Source organism: Propithecus coquereli, unplaced genomic scaffold (genome assembly GCF_000956105.1).
Source record: "Propithecus coquereli isolate 6110/MARCELLA unplaced genomic scaffold, Pcoq_1.0 Scaffold10, whole genome shotgun sequence".
Classification (NCBI taxonomy): Eukaryota; Metazoa; Chordata; class Mammalia; order Primates; family Indriidae; genus Propithecus; species Propithecus coquereli.
Window position 1 is genome coordinate 20,099,755 of NW_012133858.1, and position 27,977 is coordinate 20,127,731.

Below are 27,977 nucleotides of genomic sequence, written 5' to 3' on the forward strand. Positions count from 1 at the left end.
TTGTTCAAATATGTTATCCCTTGGATATCTTATAATTCAGACTCCATTTCTAATATGAGTTTGTCTTTTATTTTTCTGTTTTTAATCAACTGATATTTTATTTCTTCCCTTTTTTATATTAAAAAGTTTATTTCTGTTCTTGGTTTTAGAGTTTCTTATTTAAGGCATGCTCCTCCACCCCATACTTCCAAGTGTTTGTTCGAAGACATGTTATTCAGTTCGGAGAGCTATGTTATTGGGTTTTTTTTTTTTTTTTCCCTGCTTAAGAACTAATTTTTTGGAGGAATTTTCATTACCTAAAAATTTTGTTTAAAGATAGCTTTTATTTTTAGAACAGTTCTCAGCAAAATTGAATGGAAAGTACAGAGTCCCTATATATATCCCCACCCATACACATGCACAACCACCCCCACCATCAACATCCTGCATCAAAGTGGTACATTTGTTACACTTGATGAACCTGCATTGACACAGTCTTGTCACCCAAAGTTATAGTTTACATTAGGGATTAATCTTAGTGTCGTGCATCTGTGGGTTTTGACAAATGTATAATGACATTGTACCTACCATTGTAGTTTCATACAGAGTAGTTTCACTGCTCTCAAAATCCTGTGCTCTGCCTGTTCATCTCTCCCTTCCCCCAGTCCTTAGCAACCACTGATCCTTTTGTTGTATCTATAGTGTTGCCTTTTCCGGAATGTGATATAATTGTGGTTATACGGTATGTAGACTTTTCAGATTGGCTTTTTTTACTTAGCAATATGTATTTAAGTTTCCTCCATGCCTTTTCATGGTTTGATAGCTCATTTCTCATTTTTTAGAAACAGGGTCTCACTCTGTTGCCCAGGAGGGGTACAGTGGTATGATCATGGCTTATTGCAGCCTTGAACTCCTGGGCTCAAGTGATCCTCCTACCTCAGCCTCCTGAGTAGCTGGTACTACAGACATGTGCCACCATACTCCGCTAGTTTTATTTTTAAAATTTATTTGTAGAGATGGGGTTTTGCTATGTTGCTTAGGCTGTTCTCATATGCCTAGATTCAAGTGATCCTACTGCCTTGGCATCCCCACGAAGTGCTGGGATTACAGGTGTGAGCCACCATGCCCAGCCAGCTCATTTCTTTTTAGTGCTGGATAATTTTCTAGTGTCTGGATGTATCACAGTTTATTTATCCATTTATCTACTGAAGACATCATGGTTATTTTCAGGTTTTGGTAATTATGAACAAAATTGCTGGAAACATCTGTGTGCAGGTTTTTGTGTAGACATAAGTTTTTAGCTCATTTGGGTAAATACCAAGGAGCATAACTGATGGATCCCATGGTAAAAGTATGTTGAGTTTTGTAAGAAATTGCCAAACTGTCTTCCAAAGTGGCTGTACCATTTTACATTCCCATTAGCAATGAATGAGAGTCCCTGTTGTTCCTTGCCAGCATCTGGTATCAGTGTTTAGGATTTTGACCATTCTAATAAATATATAGTGGTATCTCATTGTTGTTTCAATTACCAATTCTCTAGTGACATATGACGTCGAATATCTTTTCCTATGCTCGTCATCTGTATGTCTTCTTTGGTGAGGTGTTTGTTCAGGTCTTTTGCCCATATTTTGTTTGGATTGTTCATTTTCTTATTGTTGAGTTTTAAGAGTTTCCTGTATATTTTGGATAATATTTCTTTATAAGATATGTCATTTGTAAATATTTTCTCCCAGTCTGTGGCTTGTTTTCTCAGTATATTGAAGTGAAAAGTTTTTTATTCTTATTTTCTTTTTTCCCCCTTATAGTACCTTCGTATAGAGGAATACTTCTTGCATCTTGCATTTAGTAGACACAGTTGGTAGTTTGGGGTGTTTTATGAGATTCCTAGTTCAAGAAACTGTCTTCTGGCCAGATGTGATGGCTTACATCTATAATCGCAGCACTTTGTTAGGCCAAGGTGGGAGGATTACTTGAGGCCAAGAGTCTGAGACCAGCCAGGACAACATAGTTAGACCCTATCTCTCTAAAAATAAAAATAAAAAAAAATAGAATACTACCTTCTGTTAATGCATCTAAATACAGCTTCTTTGATAGATGGCCTTAAACATTTTGTTTTTTTTGGAAGGTTAGGGGAAGGGGTTTATATCCTTGTCTTTTTTTGGTCTTATAAGTTGCCCAAATTTATGTCTTGTTTCCTTTTGCCTTTACCATATAGTCACCATCTCTCCTTTCCTTTCATTTTCTCCCAGAAGCTATGCCTTTCCAAGACTCCCTCTGAGTTCTTCTCTAGTCAGTGCTTTGATGTTCCAGAACTCTTTCTCAGTGCAGATTAAGTATCCTTTATTCAAAGTTCTTGGGGCATTAAGTGTTTCAGATTTCAGGTTTTTTCAGATTTCGGAACATCTGCATATACATAATGAGATGTCTTTGGGATGAGACCCAAGCGTAAATACAGAATTCATCAGAAAGCCAAGGTGTCACGATCTCAGTGTTCATGTGGACAGTCTGTGGTTGCTGGCATCACCATCATTCCTGACTCTGAATTTATATGCTACTGACAAGCAATCGTTTTCTTACACTTATTCACACATAAGTACTTAACAATAAAAAATGTAGCATACCACGAATACAGTGAAAAGATAGTGTGTTCAGGGTCACTAAACAGCACAGTAGCATCACCAGAATACCCGTACCAGCTGTTAAACAGTGGCAACAACAGACAGTGGCAGGCTTTCGTGCTCCACCTACAATGCTGTGTTTTGATTAAAAGGTTACTGTATTTGACCTTACCATCATAAGTTGAAAAAAACAGTTACTGTACATTGTACATTACTTTTTTAGGTAAAAAGAAACATCAGAAGCAGTTGAGGGATCTGGAAATGAGTCCTCCAGGGATGAGGAGGCATTCTGCTGGGTGGCTTTTTAAAATGTTTCCTCCAGAGTCACCCACCTCATTAACAACAGTTTTTGTCTTAGAAATCTCTCTTTATTTTATAAACTGACATGATTTCTTGTCCTCTTGTGAATGTGTGCATGCTGCTCCAGTCCTTCAGCAAGCCCATCACACGTTGCCACCACGTTCTCTGTAGGCACTTTTTCTGCAGTATTAGCATCACCTTTATTGTCACTATTGTGAACAACTTGATTCAGAACAATTTTAGCTATTTTACCATTTGTCAGTGAATGAACAACAGGAGCCTTTTTGTTGATGTTAATAACTTCTTTGATACCTACTTTTTCCAGCTTACTGACAGACTCCGAAGGTGTAGTTTTTGCATGTGTAAGGATATCAGACATTATTTTTTTCTCACTTGACATACAGAATCCTTCAAAGTCATCATACCATTAAGTGGCATGTGTTCATCATGGCACTGATGGATTTACTTTTTTAATACACCATCAAGATCTTCATTTTTAGCTTTATACAGTGTTTTTCTAGTTTTCATTAACTTCTCTTCATCACTTTCAGCATAGGACTTCAACAGCCTATCCTTCTGTTTCTTTAGGTCACACACGGCGGTCATTCCAACACCACACTCTTCCGTAAGATGTTTCACAGTTACACTGCCGTCCAGTGTCTCCAGTAGCTTGACTTTCTGTGCTACAGATAAACGAAAATGCTGCTTCTTTTTCTCATCACTGTTACTCATCACCGTTATAGGGGTATCTGCAGGCCTTTTTGACATTTTCAACAATATCTTTACACCACAGAGAAGAGAATAAGTAAAAACCCACAGTAATCCATGTAGGTGTTGGCCCCATGTGAGGCATCATGGAGAACCAACCATTGGCATGTCCAGCCTGCACAAGTGCCATTTTATTACCTTCCATGGATGTGCTTGTGGGGGAGAATCTGGGTGAGTGCAGAAAAGATATATCCCAGCTGAAGGAGGCTGGGAGGATCTTTATTACCTTGGGGAGGCTGAATAAACTACATGTTGTGTGTCTACAACCCATCACATTAGATCTGGTGTGGCATTTTCCACTTGTGCTCAAAAAGTTTCAGATTTTTGGAGCATTTTGGATTTGGGGTCTTTGGATTAAGGATGCTCAACCTGTATCTTTACACTTAGAGTGGCCCCCCCCTCCCTTTTTTTCTTCTGTAAGTGGTTTTATCTCAATGGCCTCTTCTGGCACTCCCTAGCTCTCTGCAAATGCTGGTAGCAGAAGTAAAGAAACTGGTTTTTTTAAAAATTAGTAGTGTGTTGGCTTTTTAAAAAAAACCTACTTATGAATAACATAAGTGTTCTGTTTTTCATCTTCTGTTTATGCTCAAGGCAATGGGAATTGTGTGGCTCTATTCTCTTTGTTGATCTGTGTAGTTTTGAGAGGATGTGTAAAGATTCAGATATTGCTTAGCTGCTCAGAAGTCCCTTCTTTGCTGTTTTCGATAAACTTCAAATTACTAATGATTTCATCACTAATTACACAACTAGTTAGTGATTTCAGATCAGCAATCTGGTCATCAGCCATATGTGTTCTTTTGTTTCAACTCTTCTATAAATTTTTAGGTTCTGCCATCCTATGTTTAATTTCTGAGAACTATTTCTTATTCTCCCATTGCTCCCTTTTCTTAACAGTCTTTGTATTATAGGTGTAGCATCCTTTCAACTGTCTGAGATTACTAATTAGAAAAAAATACGAAAGTTTGTTTTTTTTCATTGTTTTTAGGTTGGGTGTTCTGTTTGTTCACTTCTATCTTTCTCTTTGATGCTTTAGTTTTATTTATTTCAGAAGAACTTTGGTTGTCTTTTCAGATTTATGAAGGGTTATATCGTTAGTATAATTATCTGGTTTGGGTTTCCTTTGCAATTGGGTAGATCTGTTTAACCAAAGTCCAGCACTTGAATGGGAGGAGATTAAGGCCAGCAGACTCTGCAACAGTGGGTTGGTCCTATAGATAGATTTCCCTTTAAGGATGCTTGAATAGGGAGTAGGCAGCACTTTTATTTATCATAACAATGAGAACTTTGCTCTGGAGGCAGAGTTTTTTAATCAGTTTCATTTCTAGAAAGACCTGCTTTTCATATTCTGCTAAGTCTTTCCTACATGCAGTCTGGAGTTTCTTGAAGTCCTTGCTGTCTTCTCCCTAGCTGTAACTCCCATATCCTAGGCTCTCTCCTGGCAAATCTACATTGTAAAGAAGTTCTCAAGGCTATAGATGGGGGCAAACTACAACCAGCTGCTGTCTGTTTACAAGGAGTGGGCTAGGGATGGGAGGGAGGGGCCCACTGCCCTAGCCACCCAGTCGTGGCCACAGAATGAACATCACCTGGAAGTTTGTCAGAAATGCAGAATCTGGGGCCTCACCCCAGGCTTTTTCAGTTGGAACTGCTATGTTTAACAGGACCCTCAGGTGATTGGTGTGGACTTTAAAGTTTGAAAAGCCTTGTTGTATATAATCACTAAGTAATTACTCTGCTCTTCCTGCTCTCTACCCCCATCTACTTCAAAAGTAAGACTATCTTGAGTGCCACTCAGAAACCTTCAAGAATTTCCCCCTCCTTTTTTTTTTCTTTTTGAGACAGAGTCTTGCTCTGTGGCCCAACTAGGGTGTAGTGGCCTCATTGTAGCTCACTGCAACCTCAAAGTCAAACTATCTTCCCACCTTGGCCTCCTGAAGCCACCACACTTGGCCTCCACCTCCATTTTCCAAGGTCAGCATCATTAGAAAGAGAAATTAATTCATATCCAAGATCTCAACAAAATTTGATCCTTTTCTAGTGACATTACCTATGTCTTCCTTCCCTGACAGAATCTCCTAGTTTTTTTCATCTTCAAACATTTAATGTAAATTCTAGGAATCAATATAAAGGATGTTGTGATGGAGTGTTTGTGTGGAAGGGGGTGGGATCCATAAGATTAGAAGCATTTTATACCAATGCTTTAAATAACTGTTTTATATCAGTATACACAGTAGGAAAACCTGAAAATATGCTTTAATTCTTATATTTGTTCCTATATTTATTCATTCATGAGGAATTTATTCCCTTTACAGCCTTACATAGACTTTATTATTGATCAATAACATACCTACTTCTCTTTCCATTAAAAAAAACAGGGTAGTGGAAGGATGGAATTTGAAATGTGGAAACTATACAGGAAGGAATATTTGACTGAATGTGAGGAAAGAGCCACCTTATTCTGTGAGCAGCTTGGCAGAGAATTAGGTCAGCTTGGAGGCAGTGGACGCCCTGTTATAGGACGTGTCTGCTGGAGCTGAATGGGTGTCATAGGGATGTGGAAAGGGACCCCTTTATTGCTAGAGGAGTGAACTAAGTCATTGACCATGTTCCTTCCTCCTATAAAAGGAAGTGTCCTCTAAGTATGGCCTATTCTGTTAATGACTGTGGCTGATTCCTAAAGCTTCAGTTTTTTATAACTCAGGTATTTTATTCATAAATAATCCAAGAGCTTTGTGGTTCTCTTTTAGTCTTTAAAAGTTTGTATGGAAATCATAGAAAAATGTAAACATATGCAAAAATCAAAAGATGAATATGATAAACACCTGCGTTTCTGTCCCCCCCCTCAACAATTATCAACTCATGGACAGGTGTGGTTCATCTACCTCTCCACCCCCGTTCCCTCCCATCGTTATCTTGAAGCAGTAGAGACATAACTTTGCCTGTAAATATTTCACTATGTATTTCTACAAGATAGGGATTCTTTTTAAAACATAAAGATAATACCATTATCACATCACAAAATATACTTCCATATAACCAAATAATTTAGTCAGTTTTCGTATGTATCCAGTTATCCTTTTTTTTTTTCCTTTTAACTTAGTTTGAATCAGGAACCAGAGAAGAAGTGAGGGAGCAGGGGCATATGTTGCTGTTGGCTGCTGTACACATTCTCTTTCTTCTTACTCAGAGTTTTTGATCCCCCAAAGCACTGTCCTTTGCTGGCTTTCCTGTGCAGCAGGTACGTCAGATTCTCTTCTTGGTCTGGGTGGGGAATTGCCATTATCATCAAGGAGAACACTGGAGTCCCAGCCGTTGGTCTGTTCAAAATGAAGACTATTTCTCCTGCAGAGAAAGTGGGAAATGACTTTCTACTCAGGGTGAGCCATTGAAGAATACAGCAAAAGATAAGGTGAGGCTAGGTTTCAGGTTCGGGGAAAGAGGAAAGGTATGACAGAGATTCTAAGATATTCAAGAGATTAAGCTAAATTGTCCCCTGTGTCTTCCACTCATAATTTAATTATATCTCACAATCTCTTCTAAACTCTATAAAAATGATCAACTGAATTTGCAGACATATATCTGTGATCTCTAGAGATTGAAGTTACTATAGAATCAGTGAGTTATAGACAAAGTCAGAAGGCGTGCTTGAGACAAGCTCGTGTCAGCCCACCGGTTTGCAGGTGAAGATATCAAGAGAATGCCACAAGTCTGGAAAGAATTATAAATACTTTCTGAATTAGAACGATAAATTTTTAAAAACCATAGTCTAATCATTTTAACTCCTGTACCAGGAACAACCCTGGACACTGCCATTCAAAAGGGAATTCCTAAGTCTACTTAAGATCAGAGAGTAAATGTCAACAAACACGGTGGTTCTAAAGAGTACTTTGATTTCCTCAGTAAGAAGCCCCATATGCAATATACCAGTGACTGTCATATTAGGGCTTGAAATGAGGCATTTGGATTAGGGTTACCAATCATCCAGTTTTCTTGAGTCTGCTGGTTTAAGCACTGAAAATAATGTGTCCCAAGAAACTCAAAAGTCCTGGACAAACAAGATGATTTGTCACCCTATATTTGACTCAGTTCTTATGGCAATGTAATAAAATTTTAGTTAAACAAAATGTTTTCTCTGTCTAGCTTACTGAAAAAGGTGAATAATAGGAAAATATATTAATATCAGAACTTAAGTAAGAACATAAATACCACACCTACCACAAAACTTCTCTGGTATTTTGGGGTCAGAACACATGTACCTCAATCTCTTACACTTACAAATTTATATTTAGTGATTTTCAGAATATCAGGTTTGACTTATCTTTTGATAAGTCAATTATATTTGTTATGGAGGAGTTGCTACGATTGGAAAATGAAGAAATATAGTGTTAAAATATTTTCTGTAACAGGACATCATGAATTTTGTAGCATGAGCAGGGGTTGAGGAGTCTGAAGATTTCAATTGAATCTTAACACTACATGTAGGTATGGCTTTGGGCAAGTTATTTTTTTAAACATCTCTGAGAATTAGTTTTTTGTCTATTAAATGGAAATGTTATCACCAACCTGCTAGAGTGGTCATGAGGATCATAGCAAATAGCATTTGTGAGGGTGTCAAGCACATCATAGGACTTTAGTGTTAAAAAGAACAATAGGGATTGGAACAACCAAGTGTTACCTAAAGAAATACATCGGTAAGAAACTCAATTTCCTGTACATTTGGTTTAGTTAAAATGTAGACGCCTTTGTTGAACAAGAGAGGGTAAATACGCACTCACACACACACATACACACAGAGTAGTTATTACTGCATGGTGTTTAGCATGTACACCTTATGGGAGGACTGTGCAAAGGCATTGTCATGATTCATTCTCTCTTCTTTGTGAACTGTGGCCTATACACAATTATTCAGGTGACATAGCCCTTTATGGTCACAGGTATTTCCTCAGGGAATCTCATACTCTGTTTACCCAGTGCTCCAGTTGGTCTTAGTGGAGCTATGAGGGGCCTGGGTGTGAGGGACACTTGCCCTCAGTTTGGCCAGGGAGGCCATGTATGCCAGCAGCTGAGTATTTCATAGATCAAAGAAGTGCCTGGGTTTATGAACTGTATTTGCTGAGCCTCTCCCAGCTCCACCTCGTTTAAGAGCCCTGGTGGCTCCCTTAGAACTTCCTTCAATGATTATGTAACTTAAATTAAAAAGAAAAGGGAAAAAAACTAGTATAACAGCAAAATACAGAAAATAAAATTGCCACAAGGTAAAAGTAGATTTGCTGTGGGAAAAAAATGGAAGGGGAGCACTGGGTTAGTGTGAGGAGCGTGAGCATTAGCATCAGAGGGCTCTGAGTTTGAAAGCCAGGTTTGCTAGTGTGAGCTCAGGCAAGTTTTTGTATTTCTATTAGCCTTTGTTTCTTCATCTGTAAAATGGAGATAATATCTATTTCATAAGGTTAAGTGAGATAAAAAATAAATATGTCTGACAAATGGTAGGAGCTCAATAAACAGTAGCCATTATTACCTAAAATTATTATTGTTATTTTTAACATCAGTGTTTGCTAGTGCTACAAAACTGTTTTGCTAGTTCTTATATCTCCTCTGAGCAAAGAAAAAGCAAAGATAAATGAAATAGAAAACAGAAGAATAACAGAGTTCCAATTTCATTCCATAGTGATCAGAAGTACACCATTTGTAATTACAATCCTTTAAAATTTGTTGAAACTTGCTTTATGGCCCAGATGATGGTCTATTTTGATAAATGTCCCATGAATCTTTGAAAAGAATGTGTGTTCTGCAGTTGGTGGATGTCGAGTTCTTCAAAGTGAGATCTATATCTTTACTGATTTTTTGGCTGCTTGTTCTATCAGTTACCAAGGAAGGAGTACTAAAGTCTCAAACTTTGTGGATTTATCTGTTTTTCTTTTATTAATAGTTCTATCAATTTTTAATTAGTATACTTTGAAGCAATGTTATTGCATGCATAGATGTTTAGGATTTTTATGTCTTCCTAATAAGTTGGCCCTTTTATCTTTATGAATCATTTATCTCTACCAGTACTTCTTGTCTTGAACACTTCTTTTTCATATTAATACAATCACACAGGCTTTCTTACAATTAGTGATTGCATGATATATCTTTTACTGTCCTTTTCTTTCAATCTATCTCTGTCCTCATGTCTAAAGTGTATATCTTATAAGCAGTATATTCACTCTGTCACTATTTGTCTTTTAAATGAAGTGGTATAGGACATTTCCACTTAATGTGATTATTAAGATGGTTGGATTTTAATCTCCCACCTTTCTATTTGTACCATCTGTGACTTGTCCTTTATTTCTCCTTTCCTGCCGTCTTTTGAATTATTCTAATATTTTCCATTTATTTCCTCTATTGAGTTGTTTTATTTTTTTTTTTTTGAGACAGAGTCTCACATTGTCGCCCAGGCTAGAGTGCCGTGGCGTCAGCCTAGCTCACAGCAACCTCAAACTCCTGGGCTCAAGCGATCCTCCTGCCTCTGCCTCCCGAGTAGCTGGGACTACAAGCATGCACCACCATGCCCGGCTAATTTTTTCTATATAGATTTTTTAATTGTCCAGCTAATTTCTTTCTATTTTTTAGTAGAGACGGGGTCTCGCTCTTGCTCAGGCTGGTTTCGAACTCCTGAGCTCAAATGATCCGCCCGCCTCGGCCTCCCAGAGTACCTCCCAGATTACAGGCGTGAGCCACTGTGCCCGGCCTCTATTGAGTTTTTAGCAATAGTTTTTCTAGTGTTATGGTATGTATCTTTAAATTAGCCAATCTACTGTGGATTAATTTCATACCACTTTATATACAGTATAAATAATATAATTTCATTCGTTACTAGTTTCAACAGTATAATTTCATTTACTCCCTCCTATCTTTAATGTTATTGTGGTGATATATTTTATTTTACATATCTGATATATTTAATAATACTTTATTACTTTTGCTTTGATTAGTCAGTAGTCTTCAGTGAAGTAAAAAGTCATAGTTGATAATATTTCTCCACGTTTAACTTTTACAGTGCTCTTCACTCCTTCTTGCGGATTCAGGTTACCATGTGGGATTAGTTTCCTTCAGGTTCGTTTATTCTTCTGTCTATTCCCAGAATAGGCAACCACCACTTCATGCGAAAGTCTCCTCTAGTATTTGCTTACTATGGAAGGTCTCAACTCTCTCTGGAATTTGTTCATTCATATTTCTCTGTCTTCAGAGTTCTCTCATATTTAAGGAAAACTATGGGTTTTTAACTTCATCAGTATTTTGTTTGTTTTTGGTAAGAGTGAAAGTCTTTCTAATCTGCTGCTGAACCTTATTGCTCACTTATTTATTCTTTTCTGACTATTTCTCCATGCTTCCAGCTTCACCCAGCCTAGAGAATATCCTTTAATAGTTCTTGAAGTATATGTCTACTGACAATAAATTCTCTCAGCTCTAGTTGTCTGGAAAAGTCCTCATTTCACCTTTGTTTTTAAAATAAATGTTCAATGGGGATAGAATTCTAAATGGGAGGTTTTAGGTCAGTACTCTAAAGATGTCATTCCATTGGATTGTAGCTTCCCTTGTTTCTGTAGAAAAGTTAATGATTATTTGTTAATGTTGTTCTTCTGAAGATAATGTGTCTTTTTTCCACTGGTTGCTTTTAAAATTTTCCTCTTTCATTTTCAGCAGTTTGGCTCTGATACACCTTAGTGAAGTTTTCTTTGTTTTATCCTATGTGGTAGTAGAAGAACTGCTTGAATCTGTGTGTTGCTGTCTTTTATCAGATTTGGAAAATTTTTAACCATTTTAAAAAATAATATTTCTGTAACATATTCTCTCACCTGTTGTTCATATCCTATGTCTCTCATACATCCTGTTCTTTCTACTTTTCTCCCTCTCTGGGCTTCAACTTGAATTAGTTTCAATTGATCTGTTTTCAGTCCCATCTATCCTGTCTTCTGCTGTGTTCAGTCTGCTGTTAAACAAATCTAATAAGTTCTTAATTTCAGATATTGGTATTTTATAATTCTAAAAGGTTCATCTGATTTGTTATTATTGATTCTAATTCTCTGTTAAAATAATGCATCTCTTAATCCATTTTGTCTACCTTTTTCTCTGTTTTCTTTAGCATATCAATCATAGTTATTTCAAAGTTTTTGTCTGCCAATAATGGGAACATCTCTAAGTCTATATCTATTGACTATTTTATCTCTTGATTATTGGTCACTATTTCTTGCTTCTTTGAATTTGTATTAGTTTTTATTTTATGCTGGACATTATGGATGATATGTTGTAGAGGCTTATGCACATACAAAGAGTTTTGATCTGGTAGGCAGTTAAATTACTGGTGGATCACTCTGATCTTTCTGAGGTGTGGTTTTAGGTTTTCTTAGGATGTGTCCATTTCTGTTTTGTTCTTACTCTTAGAGTGTAGCCTTAATCTGATGGCAGCTCCTATGGTGTTGCCTTTATTCCTAGAGTATGGCTTTTCTGGAGTTTCATCTAAACGCCCAGGGTGTTCATCAAAGTCTGTTTATTCAGGCTGGGCCCAAACACCAATTATCTCTCCCTAGAACTTTGCAGTCTTCATAATTTTTCGTCAATTCTCAGGCCTGCTGTTCTCTGTAAGCCTCTGGGACTCTCACCTAAATTTGTGGGGCCTAAGACTTGGTCAAGCATTAAAGTGGAATTTCCATGAAGACTTTTGGGGTTTCCCTCTGAGGCTCCCCTTCTTGACAGCCACCCTGCCAATCCTGGCCACTTTTGCATCCATAATCTCCAATCCCTGTGTCTTCCAGCTAGAGATGACTACTCCTTGCACAGTGGCCTAGAAAATGTTCCCAACAAGATAGCTGGGTCAATATGGGGCTATGATAATGGATTGACCCAGTGATGCTTAATTTAGATTAGCTACTTATGTTTTCTCATGGGTTTGGCTTAGATCTTCTGCCTTATTCACATACTTAGGGTAAAGCCTACCTTTTATCCAACATTACAGAGTTATTGAAGGTTTACTATGTGCCAACTTCTTTTCATGTGCTGTATCTCTTTTAATCTCCATGACAACCACATAAGAAATAATAGTAAGAGTGGAGAAGAAAGAAAGAATGATAGTTAGTACTTATACAGTATTACCAAGTGTCAAGCATTATTCCGAGCATTTTATATGTCTGTATGTATATACATACATACTCATTTAATCCTCACATCGACCTGATAGATAGGTACTATTTTATTATTCCTGCTTTATAAATGAAGAATCTGAGAAACTATAAGAATTAAGTAACTCTTCCCTCTCCCCCCAAAGACACATAATATATAAATAGTAGAATTCAGAATTCAAATCTAGTCAGGGTGGTTCCAAAATTTGTGATTTTAATCACTTCACTATTGGTGATTTATTCTCACATTACAGAGAAGAGAACTGAATTTTAGAAAGGTTAGGGATCTCCCTAGTGTCTTAGTGCTAGTAAGTAGCAGCACGAGGGTTTGAACAAGACTCCAAAGCCCTTGCTCTTTTCTCTAGACCACTCTTCTTCTTAAAGGAGAGAATAAAAATGTTTTCACTTTTAGGACTTTACTTTCAGGATTTTGTGAGAATTTTGTGAGGACTTGAGAGGGGACCAAATAGATTCCTTTTGTTCTTAATGAAGATGGCATCTTCTCATGTGTATGATCTACTGGCTGATTTATGGCCAGGTACTGGAAGGGGGTTGTTTTTCCCATTGACATGTGTTATTTCTGAATACTTCTAAGACTAACTCTTAGGGAAGTATATTGACAGTTCCATGAGTGTCTGTTTTGAAAGTGGAAAGATGGCAGAGCTCAACCTCGAGGTCCTCTGCCTACACTGGGGACACATCATGCTCAACTGACCTGTGCATCTCCCTTCAGGCATGAGCACCTGTGTTCCTTTGACAGAGTCCTTGAGAGGGTCTGAGAGACAACATATTTGTTTTGTTAAGACTTCCAGGCTCAGGCTGGGAGAGGGAGTTTGTTCCTTTGTTGGGAATATTAGACCCAGTTATTCCCTTGTGCTGTACAGGGTGTTTACACAGTGAGCCTGGAGTGCTATGGAGGCTGTAGGGTGTGTTCTGCTGTGGGAGCCACATCGAACCCATGGGTCTCACCTAATCTCTGACACTGATCACTCTTCTTTGCAGTGTGGAGGCTGCCAGCATCGGGTTTGTCATTGTTATCGACCGACGAAGGGACAAGTGGAGCTCCATAAAGGCATCCTTGACACGAATAGCTGTAAATATTTATTTTTGTGCTGTTATTATATAAAAGTCATTTAAATTATCTATTCAAGTATTTCATGTCAAAGTCCTGGGGCAAAGGCAATTATGTCATATTTTGGGAAGGTCTTTGTGGCAGGTGCTGTTGTGTCATGTCCATATCCCCTCTGCCACCTGAAGGTCACCTACAGACAGTTCCTGAGCATGTCAAAGGCTTCCTGAGTCTCTCTATCTTGTTGACCTCTCTGGTCACTGAAGAGGGACAGGCAAGGAGTACTGGGGAGTTTCAGGAGTAATCTGTGACCACTGAGTTAGAGGAGTTGGTGGATAAATATTCCAGCTTCTGTACCCCTCAGTGGGACAGTTCTGAGGTGTGTTCCACACAGTATCTCAGAGGGTCTCATCCCCTTTTGCTTATAGCAATAACCCCCTAATTGATACATTGGCTCTCTGTTCCTTACTGTCTTTCTCATTGTGTTTCCTGGAATCACCTCCCCAACAAACTATTAAAAACTTGTACCCAAATCTTTGTCCTGAGGGTTTGCTTTGAGGGGCAACCCAATTTAAGACAGTCTTTATTTCAGTATTCAAATTATTTTTTTCGCAGATTAGAAAGACAATGGCAAAACCAGACAGAATGGTATTTAATTAGCTTGATTGGAGGTATGCTTACATTTGGCATTAAATTGTACAATCTTGGATGGGCTTCCTTTTCCTTATTAGTCTGACTTTGATCTCTGTTGCCTTTCACCAAGTAGGTGTATTTGCCCTCTGTAGGGACCTCAGACCTGTGAACGCAGCCACATGGTCAAGCAGAGACTCCTGAGGGCCAGCACATCAGCATTTTTACCTGAACACACACTCACTTATATCCACTTACAGAAGCAGTCACGCATACAGACCTGCACACACACACACACACACACACACACACACACACACAATCCCTCTTAGATCACTTTAGAGCCCCATCCAGATTCACTAATTGTGTCTCAGCTGATTTATTCTGGCATGACATAACAAAATGCAAGGTTCTTCTGTTTAGGAGCTTGCATTTCAAAGATGGGAGAAGGGAATACTCCCTTCTGTTTCTGCATAGATTGGTCCCTTTAATTTAATTTTGGTTACAGGATTTATCTTTGGGATAATTGCAACCATGGTTGATGCCCATGACTATACCAGTGGTCTGGCTTCTAGAGTGTTCTGGTTTTCCAGGATTCATAGACAATACTTGCATAATACAATATTTGAGCCTCATTTGTCCCAGAGTTACATTTATCACTTTATGTGCAAAAGATGCTGTAGTGCAAGAATCTCAAAATCTATCAGAATCTTTGCAAGTGCTTGTTGAAAATATAGATACCTAGATTTCATCCTAATCCTAATGAGTCATAATAGTCTGGAGTAAAGACCAGATTTTTTTAAAAAACTAAACAACTTAGGAGGTTGTTTTGGGAAATCTCTGGAAGAGTGGAAAGCCATGGGCAGTTCCCATGGAGACTAGGGTTCCTAAATGTACCAATGAAGAGTTGTATGAATCTGGGTGATCTTTGCTCAGGACCTCACCTCAAGATGAGGGCAATACTTTCTGAAAGCAACTTGACAATAATATGCATCAAATTGCTTGATATACTAATCCTTTGACTCAGTAATTCTTCTAGAAATCTATCCTAAGAAAATATTCCAAAATGTGATAAAGGTGTTAATGTCAGAGTTATTTATAATAGTAAAATTATTAAAAAGCCTAAATGACTAGCAATCCCAAAAAAGGATTGGTTAAATAAATTGTGCACCCATAAAAATAATATTTCCAAAGAATTTATTAATAACAGGAATACAAGCCCATGGTATGATGTTAAGTAAAAAGGCAGGTTACAAAGTATTTCCACAGTATGATTTAACCATGATAAAGACATTTAAACAAAGAAAACAGCCTATAAGTAAATAAATTGAAATACTTATTATGGCTATGAGATCATAGGTGAGTTTTCTTTTTCTAATATATACTTTTATTAATTTTCCAATTTTTCTATAAAGAATATTAATTATTTTTATAATCAGAAAATTTTTCTGCTTATTTGGTTTGCTTTGGTTTTTCAGAAGGGATTCTGATTGATTATCTGATCTCTGAGGTCTCTTTTAGCTCTGAAATCCTGTGAAATCTACATCCGTGGTGTCCACTTTAAATTTTTCTTCTGTAATCTTGGGCAAGAGGAGACCAAAGTAGACTGTGATAATGGACATGATGTTTTCTCTCATCCCGCTCTGACACTTTTCATGATCCTTCCAGGTGGCATTTCCAGGAAATTTACAGCTCATATTCATCCTTCGTCCATCCTGCTTTATCCAGAGGACATTCACTGATATTGGCATTAAATACTATCGAGATGAATTTAAAATGAAAGTGCCGGTAAGCATGACCTTTCATCTTATCTTTCATCTTATCTCCACTTGGCTAGGGCATATGGAGAAGATGGCATTTGAGCAGGGTTTCTAAGAAAAATCGGATTCAACAGACGGAGAGAGAAAGGAGGGTGTTCTGGGCTGACGGAACAGCACGTGTAGAGGCAGGAAGTGCACATTTGATACGAGATCCGTGGGAAGACACATTTTTGTTGGAGTACGTAGAGGGTAATCTTTTAGAAGTGAGGTAGGAAACATGGAATAGGTCTTCAATGTGAGGATACAAGGTCTGGATTTTATTCATTAAGCACCAGGGATCCAGGGAAGGTTGGGGACTTGGACTTGAGGTTGGTTGTTGTGCTCCCACCTTGGCCCTCTGCTGTCTCTAAGTGGCCAGCCCTGGCAGGGCCAATGTCTCCCCAGTCATGAGACCATGGGTACAAGTGTATCCAGAATATAGAAAATATAGAAATAATAATTTACCCTGTGATGAAAGGATGCCAAATAGACAAATACAGAATCTAAGAAAACACAGAACAATAATTATTTTAAGGCCAGTTTTATATGCTGTGTGTCCTGTGAGTTTGACAAGCAAAATTATTCTGCTTTTTCCCTTTCCTACTAATATGTAGAATTTTAAAACCTTTTAAAAAGCTTTATTCTGTAAAGATTAAAAGAGGGGAAAAGATTTTGTGGCAAAACTGCCTTTCCTTCATTTTTGAAATTACATGCGATTCACTCTTTTTGTGTACAGTTTTATGGGTTTTGACAAATGCATGGATTTATTTAATCACCACTACAGTCAAATACAGAATGATTCCATCCCCTGAAAACTTCCACATGCTGCCCCTTCATAGTCAACCCCTCTTCCCAGCCCTTACCCCTGGCAGCCACCGATCTGCCCTCTATCTCTACAGTTTTGCCTTTTCCCGAGAATCATACACATGGAATTCCAATCATGCACTGCATAAGGATGTTTTGGTTAAAACAGATCACATATGCAATGGTGGTCCCATAGGATTATAATACTGTATTTTTACTGTACCTTTTCTATGTTTAGATCCACAAATACTTGCCATTGTGTTCCAATTGCCTATGGTATTCTGTATAGTAACATGCTATACAGATTTGTAGCCTAGGAGCAATAGGCTATGCCATATGGCCTAAGCATATAGTAGGCTATACCACCTAGGTTTGTGTAAGTACACTCCATGATGTTTGCACACTGACGAAATTGACTAAAATACATTTCTCAGAACTTATCTCTGTCATTAAGTGATGCATGACTAGATATACTAAGTAGCCTTTGAATCTGACTTCTGTCACTTTGCACAAAAGATTTGGGTTTTATCCACGTTGCTGGATGTATTACTAGTTCTTTCCTTTTATTACTGAATATTCTTTCATGTTATAGAAGTACCAGTTTATCCAATCACCAGGAAAGAACATTTGAGTTGTTTCTAGTTTTTAGCAATTAAGGATAAAGCTGATATAAACATTCACGTACAGATTTTTGCTGGGCCATATAGTATTAAATAGGTATATGTTTAACTTTATAAGAAACTGCCAAACTGTTTTGCAAAGTGGCTCTACCTCTTTGCATTGCCATCAGCAATGCGTGAGAATTCCAGCTGCTCCATAGTTTTGCCAACTTGCCAAAAACAGGGTAATTTAAAAAAATTTTTTTTGGCCATTCTAGTAGGTGTGTTATGTTATCTCCCTGTGGTTTTAATTTGCAGTTCCCTAATGACCAACGATATTGAACTTCTTTTCATGTATTTATTTTCCATCTGTATATCTTCTTTGGTGAAGCTACTGTCGAAATCCATTTTTAACTGGGTTGTTTCCTTATTGTTGAGTTTTGAGAGTTCTTTATGTATTCTGGGTATGAGTCATTGTCAGATGACTTGCAAATGTTTTCTTCTAGTTTGTAGATTGTATCTTCATTCTTTTAACAATGTCTTCTGTAGAGCAAGTGTTTTTAATTTGGATGAAATCTAATTTATCATATCTCAGAACTCTTTTGCCTTTTGGTGTCATATCTCAGAACTTTTGCCTAACCTAAAGATTTCACCTAAGATTTTTCTGGAAAAACACTTTCTCTACTCACACAGCATTTCTGACACTTAATGTATGGTATGATTTTATTCCACACCAAGCAATTCTCCAACTCTCTGGACATAATCCTGGTGTTCTACAGTTTAGTTCAATCAATTTAGTTCAATTCAGACACTGAATTTAGCATAAGATCCCACAAATTAATGTGTCAGTTCCACAAGACTGTCCCCACTTCAGATGCCAATAAGTCTGGGCCTCCTGTACTTCTGACCTACTGGCTATAAATTGGGGGGTTCCCACAGACCCCTCCTTGGGTTCTAGAGTGATTTGCAGAACTAAGGGGAAACACTTTACTTATGTTTATTGGTTTATTATAAAGGATACAACTCAGAACAGCCAAAAAAAAAAAAAAAAGAGAGAGAGATGCATAGGGCAAGGTGTGTGTGGGGAGGCATGGAGTGTCTATGCTCTCTCTAGGTGTGCCACCCACCCAGCACCTTGGTCTGTTCACCAACCTGGAAATGGTGGGTCTGAAACTTATAATCACTTATCACTTATAATCACTTGGTCTTCCTGGTAACCAGCCCATCCTGTGGCTATCTAGTTTTCCCGCCCTGAGTCACTTTATTAGCATAAACTCTGGTGTGACAAAAACAGGCTCATTATGAATAACAAAAGATACTCCTGTCTCTCAGGAAATTATGAGGATGTCAGGAGCTCTGTGCCAAGGAATGAGGGATAAAAGCCAAATAAACTTTTTTATTATATCACAATTTTTGTCTAAATTCTCTTCCAAGTTTTATGCTTTACATTTATATTTGTGAACCATTTTGAGTTAATTTTTGTATAGATGTGAGGTGTGTCAATCTAAATAACAGAGAGGTTCTCTAAAAGAGAAGGATATTTATTCAGGAACAGGACATCACAATGGAAATAGTGTGCCATTGTACTCAGAGACGTAAAAGGAGACAGATTTTTAAAGGAAAAATGAGGAGGATTACATAACTGTTTTGAGATAATTATCCTTGGCTACGAGGATCAATAACAAGGGTGATGCCAGTCCAAGGTTGGACAGGGAGTTGCTGGACAGATGTCCTCCCAGAAGTATTTTTTTATGTAGGGTTCAATAACCTTTGCTCAAGGTTGTGGGTTTTGCAGTCTTTTGTCATAGTTTTGTTGTTAGGCATACAAGGGTGAGAACCCTCTCTTCATAGCCTTCCCTGTAACAGCGGAAGGGAGGCTTAGCATGACTAGCTCCATTTTGCTCTTGACCTCCTGCAGTAATATCCTTTAGATTAAAAGCTTCTGCTTAGCTCTGCACACAGACCAGCTAATTATAGGAAGAATTTAGTTTGTAGAAGAAAAATGATAACCATCCCTTTCCCAAAACTAATTCCAGGGGAGACAAAGAAAGTCTGCACACAAGTAACAATGCTATGTTAAAGAGTTACAGGAAGTAGATCAGCAACCTGACCTACCCATCCAAAGTTAACTGACCAAGAGCAAAGAAATTTTACTACCTCCTTAGACCCTCACTGACGCCCGGAAGTCTGCAGTGCTCGCTTACCTCTTGCAAACCCTCTCCCCGTCCCCTTCCCTTAACATAAAGAGGAACCTACAGGTCATACTAACTTAAGATGGTTCTTTAGGACATTAGCCCACCATCTACTTGATTTGCTGGCTCTCCAAGTAAAAGCTGCTTTCCTTGCCCCAACACCTTGTCTCTCAACTTATTGGCTGTCCTGTGGTGAATGGCATAAGCTTGAACTCGATTATATCCCTGGTTCTATTTGTTAGGTTGTTTTTTTGTTTGTTTGTTTGTTTTTAACATTAGTGACTCCATCTTAATTCTGGCAACTTTCACAAGTATGGCTCCAGGTTCCTTTTTTTGCATGTGAATGTCCAGTTTTTCCAGCACCATTTGTTGTCAATAGAATTATTCTTCCATTGAATTGTTTTTACAGCTTTGTAAAAAATCAGATTAGCGTTTGCCAGGGTTCAGGGATGGTAGGAGTGGGGAAAGTGGCAGTTCGGGGGAGATCTTTGTGGTGATGGAATAGTTCTGCGTGTTGATTGTGCCAACACATGGGGTGGGGAGGAATGACGTAGAACTACACTCCCATGTTACAAATGTATCAAATTCCTGGTTGATATTATACTATAATTATTTAGTTAAATGGAATAGAAAATATGCAGGCTGGCAGAGTAAGTTTCTGAAATGCCAGGGCTTGGGGCAAAGTTACTCCTGCCTGATATGATGTTGCACATTGGTATTTTTTAAAAATTTCAAGTATTACCACAAGAACTAATGTTTCAAGAAGCAAAATACATTTTTATTAAAATAACTTGATAATTTATTACCTGTCCTATAATTTCTAATTTTAGAAAGACTAAAAACCTTTTTGAAACTCCCAAAAGTAGTTTAAAATTTTTAGGCAAGAAAGGCACAGATGGATTGAAGTGTTTTTTTTTCTCTCATGTTATAAAAATAATTTTCAAAGTCCCAAACTGTTTTCAGAAGCGAAGGAGCAAGGCGTGGGGCCCGACAAGGTTAGGATGGTGACAGTTAGTAATCAGACTCCACTGGACCTACGTTGCTCGAGGGCAGGGCCCAGCAGGCTCACTATTTTATCCCCCGGTGCTTGGCATTTATTAGCAGTTCAGTGCATATCTGTTGAAAGAATAAATCAGTTTTGTTGTATAATTTTGTTTTTGCCTATAGACTTTGGGCCCTAATTTATATATTCTTCTCATTCCACAGTGGATTTATCACTTGACTAATACTATGTAATAATTGAAGAAAGTCTATGTTTTTATATCCTCTGACCAAGAATCAATTTTCAAAATAATCAACAAGGAGTGAAGAAATATAATATCAAGGGGGATATGTTTCAGAGATTGGAGTGCAGAGTCCTTGTCCCCAGTTAGGATTGAGTAGTGGGTGTTAGATGGTCCCTGAGTCTGAGAGCCAGAGCCACACCCAGGCCAGGACTGCTGCAGATGGATAGAAAGGAACGATTTGGGAGGTGTCAGCTTCCTCTAGATGTATGGGTGTCCGTTCATCAGCAGGATTGTTACATCCAGGCCTCCCCTGTGCAAGATAAATTGGGGGCACACAGCATTCTTCGTGGGGGAGCATTAGTGTAGTGAATCTTTTCAATATAAACTCTGTCTGTCTCCCTGTATTCCAATTTTATTTTTATATTCACCAGACCACCCTTTATTGGGCTTCTCTCTGCAGATTTTTAGGCCTCAGCACAGCATGTGATTTTGGTGGCTGAGGACTATACCTTAGCCTGGGAACTTTTGGCAAAAATTCAGCTCACGCGAGACCTGACTTTTAGGTAACCTGGATCCATGCTTCCTGATCCAAGTCAACATTTTGTCACAGACTGTACAACACTTTGGTATTTCTTGTTCAAAAGGGAGAAGTGGAAAGAGACTGTAAAATATTTCTCTACTGGATATAGAAAACATCTTTAAATATAAATGCCTGGTAAGGCAAAGTCAAAGTATTATTTAAGTAATAGTAGAATCTAGATGAGCTACTATTTAATGATCTTTGAGGAATATATTTAATTTTCTTTCCCCCTTACAGATCATCTTGTTAAATTCTGTTTCTGACCTTCATGGCTACATTGACAAAAGCCAACTGACACAGGAGTTAGGGGGGACTTTGGAATATTGCCATAGTCAGTGGATAAATCATCGCACTGTGAGTACCAACTTATGTGCACATTTCACTGTCTCTCCTTATTGTCCAGAAGACAGGGGGGTTAAAGACCAACTGTTGAGAGGTCACCCCATGATGTCCTAACCTCGGGAAGGTTGGGATTACTAAGCCACAGGCTGGGAAAGGAGGAGTGTGGAAAGGTAAAGGCTGAGGTTCCTCCTGTTGACCACCTTACCTCACTGCATCTTCTGGTATGGGGTTTTGGGGAGACTTGACTTAGAGTGAACCTGGGGAGTTTTCAAAAACATTAAGTTATTTGGTCTTGAATGGGTCTCAGACATTAGCGTTTCATAAAACCCCCCAGATGATTCTAATGTGGAGAAAGATTGAAACCCATGAAGTAAGAAAAAGCTACATTTAAATATTGTCACCATGACTTATGGTATGACCTTGGGTGAGTTACTAAGCCTCTCTGAGCTTGTTTCCTCCTCTGTTAAAATGAGATTAACACAGTGGTTCTCTCCTGGGGATAATTTTGCCCCTCAGAGGACATATGTCAATGTCTTTAGACATTTTTTATAGTCATAACTTGGAGGTAGGTACCAGCATCTAGTGGGTAGAGGCCAGGGCCTCTGCTAAACATCTTAGAATGCCCAAGACCACTTTGCACAGCAAAGAATTGTCTGGCCCAAAGTATGAATAGTGACAATGCTGAGAAACCTAGTACTAACAAAAGCTACCTGAAAGTTTGATATGGGGAATAAGTGATACATTGTCTGTGAAAGTACCTGATATTTTACTTTTTCCTTCTTAATCACATTGGTGGTGATTATGCTAAACTGGAAGTCTGGTAATATTGACAAAAAAGTGAGATCGAAACTCACTGCGGTAGTTTGAACGTTGGTGTTTCCCCAGAATTCATGTATTGGAATTCAATGTGATAAGATTAGGAGGTGGGCCTTTGGGGACGTGATTAAGTCATGAAGGCTGTGCCATCATAAATGGATTTAGTGCCCTTATAAAGAGGTTGAAGGGAGTTGCCATGTTCCTTCTGCCATGTGAGGACACAGAGAAGGCACCATCTGTGAGGAATAGATCCTTACCAGATACCAGATCTGGACTTCTCAGACTCCAGAAGTATCAGAAATACATTTCTGTTGTTTATAAATTACCTAGTCTAAGTATTTTTGTTATAGGCCTGTCTTATAGGCTTTTTTTGTGGTTGTACATGTATTACACACATGATAGTGAACTTTAAAAAATTCAACTAGTGGCTGGGCATGGTGGCTCATGCCTATAATCCTAGCACTTTGGGAAGCTGAGGCAGAAGTGTCGCCTGAGGCCAGGAATTCAAGACCAGCCTGAGCAACATAGCGAGATCCCATCTCTATAAGAATTTTAAAAATTAGCTAGGCATGATGGTGTATGCCCAGAGTCCCAGCTACTCAGGAGGCTGAGGCAGGAGGATCGTTTGAACCCAGGAGTTTGAGTTTGCAGTGAGCTATGATGACACCACTGCATTCTAGCCCAGGTGACAGAGCGAGAACCTGTCTCAAACAAACCAACACCCCAAAACAAAAAAACAACTAGTATCGAAAGATCAGAGATATTCTTTACATGTCATTTACAAAATATATGTATATATTTTATACACATGTACATACAGGCATATCTCATTATACTTTATTGTGCTTTGCAGATACTGAATGTTTTACAAATTGAAGTTTTTGTGACAACCATGCCTAAAACAAGTCTATCAGCACCACTTTTCCAACAGCATGTGCTTACTTTGTGTCTCTGTCACATTTTGGTAATTCTAGCAATATTTTGAACTTTTTCATTATTATTATATTTGTAATGGTGATCCATGATCAGTGATCTTTGATACTACTATTGTAATTGTTTTGGGGTGCCGAGAACCATGCCCATATAAGTTCTCTATTAAGTGAACTTAATAGATAACTTGTGTGTGTTTTGACTGCTGCATCAACCAGGCATTCCCCTCTCTCCCTCCGTCTCCTTGGGCCTCCCTAGTCCCTGAGACACAAAATTGAAATTACGCCAAATAATAACCCTATAATGGCCTCTAAGTGTTCAAGTAAAAGGAAGAACATGATGCCTGTCACTTTAAATCAAAAGCTAGAAATGATTAAGCTTAGCTCAGAAGGCATGTTGAAAGCTGAGAAACGCTGAAAGCTAGGCCTCTTGTGCCAAACAATTAGCTAAGTTGTAAATGCAAAGGGAAAATTCTGGAAGGAAATTAAAAGTGCTACTCCAGTGAACACACAAATGATAAGAAAGTAAAATAGCCTTATTGCCAATATAGAGAAAGTTTTAGTGGTCTGGACAGGAGATCAAACCAGTCACAACATTCCCTTAAGCCAAAGCCTAATCCAGAGCAAGGCCCTAACTCTCTTCAATTCGAAGAATGCTGAAGTGAGGAAGCTGCAGAAAAAAAGTATGAAGCTAGCAGAGGCTGGTTCATGAGGTTTAAGGAAAGAAGCCCTCTCTGTAACATAACAGTGCAAGGTGAAGGAGCAAGTGCTGGTGTAGAAGCTGCAGCAAGTTATCCCGAAGACCTAGCTAAGATCATCGATGAAGGTGACTACTCTAAACAACAGATTTTCAGTGGAGACAAAACAAGCTTCTATTGGAAGAAGATGCCATCTAGGACTTTCATAACCAGAGAGGAGAAGTCATTACTTAGCTTCAAAGCTTCAAAGGACAGGCTTGCTCTCTTGGTGGAGGCTAATGCAGCTGGTGACTTTAAGTTGAAGCCAATGCTCATTTACCATTCTGAAAATCCTAGGACCCTTAAGAATGATGCTAAATTTACTCTGCCTGTGCTCTGTAAATGGAACAGCAAAGTCTGGGTGACAGAACATCTTTTATAGCATGGTTTACTGAATATTTTAAGCCCACTTTTGAGACCTACTGCTCAGAAAAAAAAAAAAAAGATTCCTTTCAAAATATTTCTGCTCATTAACAGTGCACCTAGTCATCCAAGGACTCTGATGGAGATGTACAAGAAAACGAATGCTGTTTTCATGCCTGCAAGCACAATATCCATACTGCAAGGAGTAATTTCAACTTTCAAGTCTTATTATTGAACAAATATATTGCCATAGATAGTGATTCCTCTGATGGGTCTCACAAAGTAAATGGAAAACCTTCAGGGAAGGATTCACCATTCTAGGTGCCATTAAGAACATTCGTGATTTATGGGAGGAAGTCAAAATATCAATATTAACAGGAGTTTGGAAGAAGTTGATTCCAACCTCATGGATAACTTTGAGGGGTTCATGACTTCAGCAGAGGAAGTCACTGTAGATATGATGGAAATAGAAAGAGAACTAGAAGTGGAGCCTGAAGATGTGATTGAATTGCTGCAATCTCACAATAAAACTTGAAGGAATGAGGAGTTGATTCTTCTGGATGAGCAAAGAAAGTGGTTTCTTCATCTTCCTAGTGAAGATGTTGTGAATATTGTTGAAATGACAACCAAGGACACAGAATATTACATAAACTTAGTTGATAAAGCAGCAGCAGGGTTTGAGAGGATTCATTCCAATATTGGGGGAAGTTCTAGTGTGAGTAAAATGCTATCAAATAGCATCACATGCTACAGAAAAATCTTTCATGAGAGGAAGTATGGCAGACTTCATTGTTGTCTTATTTTAAGAAGTTGCCACAGCTACGCCAACTTTTGGCAACCACTACCTTGATCAGTCAGCAGCCATCAGCAACGAGGCAAGACCTTCCACCAGCAAAAAGATTATGACTCTCTGAAGGCTCAGATGATTGCTAGCAATTTTTAGCAATAAAGCATTTTTTTTTATTTCAGCATATTATGGGGGTACAGATGTTTAGGTTACATATGTTGCCCTTGCCCCACCCCTCCCCCTCTAAGTCCGAGTTTCAAATATGTCCATCCTTCGGGTGTAAAGCATTTTTTAATTAAGACATGTACATTTTTTAGACTTAATGCTATTGCATACTTAATAGACTACAATACAGTGTATACATAACTTTTATATGTACAAAAATTGTGTAATTCACTTTATTGTGGTATTTGCTTTATTGTAGTGGTCTGGAACCAAACCCACAATATCTCTGAGTTATGCCTGTGTATATAATTAGGAATAATACAATTTAACATAACCACACACATACAGTACATATTGTTTTATATCTTATGGGTAAGATATATAGATTCTGTTCTTTTGTTACAGTGTATTTTCTGGATGTCAGATCTTTGAATGAGAGACTCATAGAAAGTTAGAACTTGAAAAAAACCTTAAAGATCATTTACTTCAAACACCTTATTTTATAGATAAATAAAATGACTTTCTGTGTAAAGGGGTAACTTATCCGAGGTCATATGGTCAGGTAGTGGCAAAGCCAAGACCAAGGCCAAGCTCTTTGTAAACACCCTATCAGAATCAGGTCCTCCATACCATTGCCAAAGTGATTACTCACCAAAGTGATTGACACATGGGATCAAGTTAACTTGTTAATAGGTGACCTCCCTGGGAAAGTGCTGGCTTTCCTCTATTTCCAGGATGACATTTGCAGGCCTCACATCCAACACTCTGAGTTGTTACTGTTATTACTATTATACTTATAAGGTACTCTACTGTCTCCAAGATCCTTTCACATTTGCTATTCCTTTTGATCCTAAAAAACAAACACAAGCAAAAACAAAACAAAAGAAAAACCCTGCAAAACAGCAAGCATTATCCTATTTTCCAAATGAGTACACTGGGATTCAACAGCATTGTATGGCTTACCCGAGATCACGTCGTTAGAGGGGATCAGGATCTGGACTCTAATTCAAGCCTTCAGCTCTCGAGTTCAAGGTCTTCTGTTGATCTTGTTTTAAATCTAGTTTTGCTAAATACAGTTTTAACTGCCAGGAGGTGACATAGTGTAGTGCTGAAGAGTGTGGCCCAGGAGCCCGATTACCTGGCTTCAATCCCAGTTCTGCCACTTATTTTTTATGTGACCTTGGGGAAATTACTTAATATGCCTCAGTTTCCTCATCTATAGACTGTGGGGTGATGATGACAACACCTGAGATGCACTAGAAGAGACAGTGCCTATAAAGCAACATACATCATAATCTTATATTTTCTTACAATTCTCCTGATATATTGGATTTCCTTCCTTCCTTCCTTCTTTCTTCTTTCCTTTCCTTTCCCTTCCCCCTCCTTCTCCCTTCCTCCCCGCTCTCTCTCTCTTTTTTCTCTTTCTCTCTTTCTTTCTCTCTCTCTCTCTTTTTTCTTTTCCCTTTTCCCCTCCCCTTTCCCCCTTCCCTTCCCTTCCCTTTTCTTTTGACAGAATTTTGCTCTGTCCCCCAGGCTAGAGTGCAGTGGCATGATCATAGCTCACTGCAACCTCAAACTCCTGGCCTCAGCCTTCCAAGTAGCTGGGACTACAGATATGTGCCACCACACCTGGATAATTTTTATTATTTTTTGTAGAGTTAGGATCTCAACTATGTTGCCCAGGCTGGTCCTGAACTTCTGGCTTCAAGTGATCCTCCTACCTCTGCCTCCCTAAGTGCTGGGATTATAGGCATGAGCCACTGTGCCTGGTTGGATTTTCTTTATATATTATTCATCATAGGCCATTAGTGAATGCAGTTCACTGAGGGTTTTATGCAGATGTTAGATTATATAAACATAATAAAACTTGATGTACTTGAAAGAAAGATTTTTATAAAAGTTATTAATAGCATTTGTCTGACTTTCCAGGCCAAAAGTTCTCTGATGTTCAAGGTTGTGGCTGTACAAATGCTTGTGCTAATAAGGAGATTCCTCCTACAGCAGTGCCACAAGCATGACAATGGCTGAAGTAGAGAAGACTTTGGGTTCAGACAGCAGGGGAAGTATGCAGTGCTCTGGAAGCCTCATCATGCCAGTCTCAGCCCCAGCCTCTGGCTCA

The 27,977-nt window shown here is 38.4% G+C and overlaps 1 protein-coding gene across 1 annotated transcript in view; it reads left to right on the forward strand.

The window, feature by feature from the left end:
* MCF2L2 (MCF.2 cell line derived transforming sequence-like 2) overlaps window positions 1-27,977 on the forward strand; it is a 207,854-nt gene that overhangs the window by 61,183 nt on the left and 118,694 nt on the right. Inside the window, exons 4-6 of the mRNA XM_012640066.1 lie at window positions 13,823-13,913; window positions 16,188-16,307; window positions 21,957-22,073. Of these exons, the coding sequence (XP_012495520.1) occupies window positions 13,823-13,913; window positions 16,188-16,307; window positions 21,957-22,073 (328 nt within the window). The remainder of the gene's footprint in view (window positions 1-13,822; window positions 13,914-16,187; window positions 16,308-21,956; window positions 22,074-27,977) is intronic.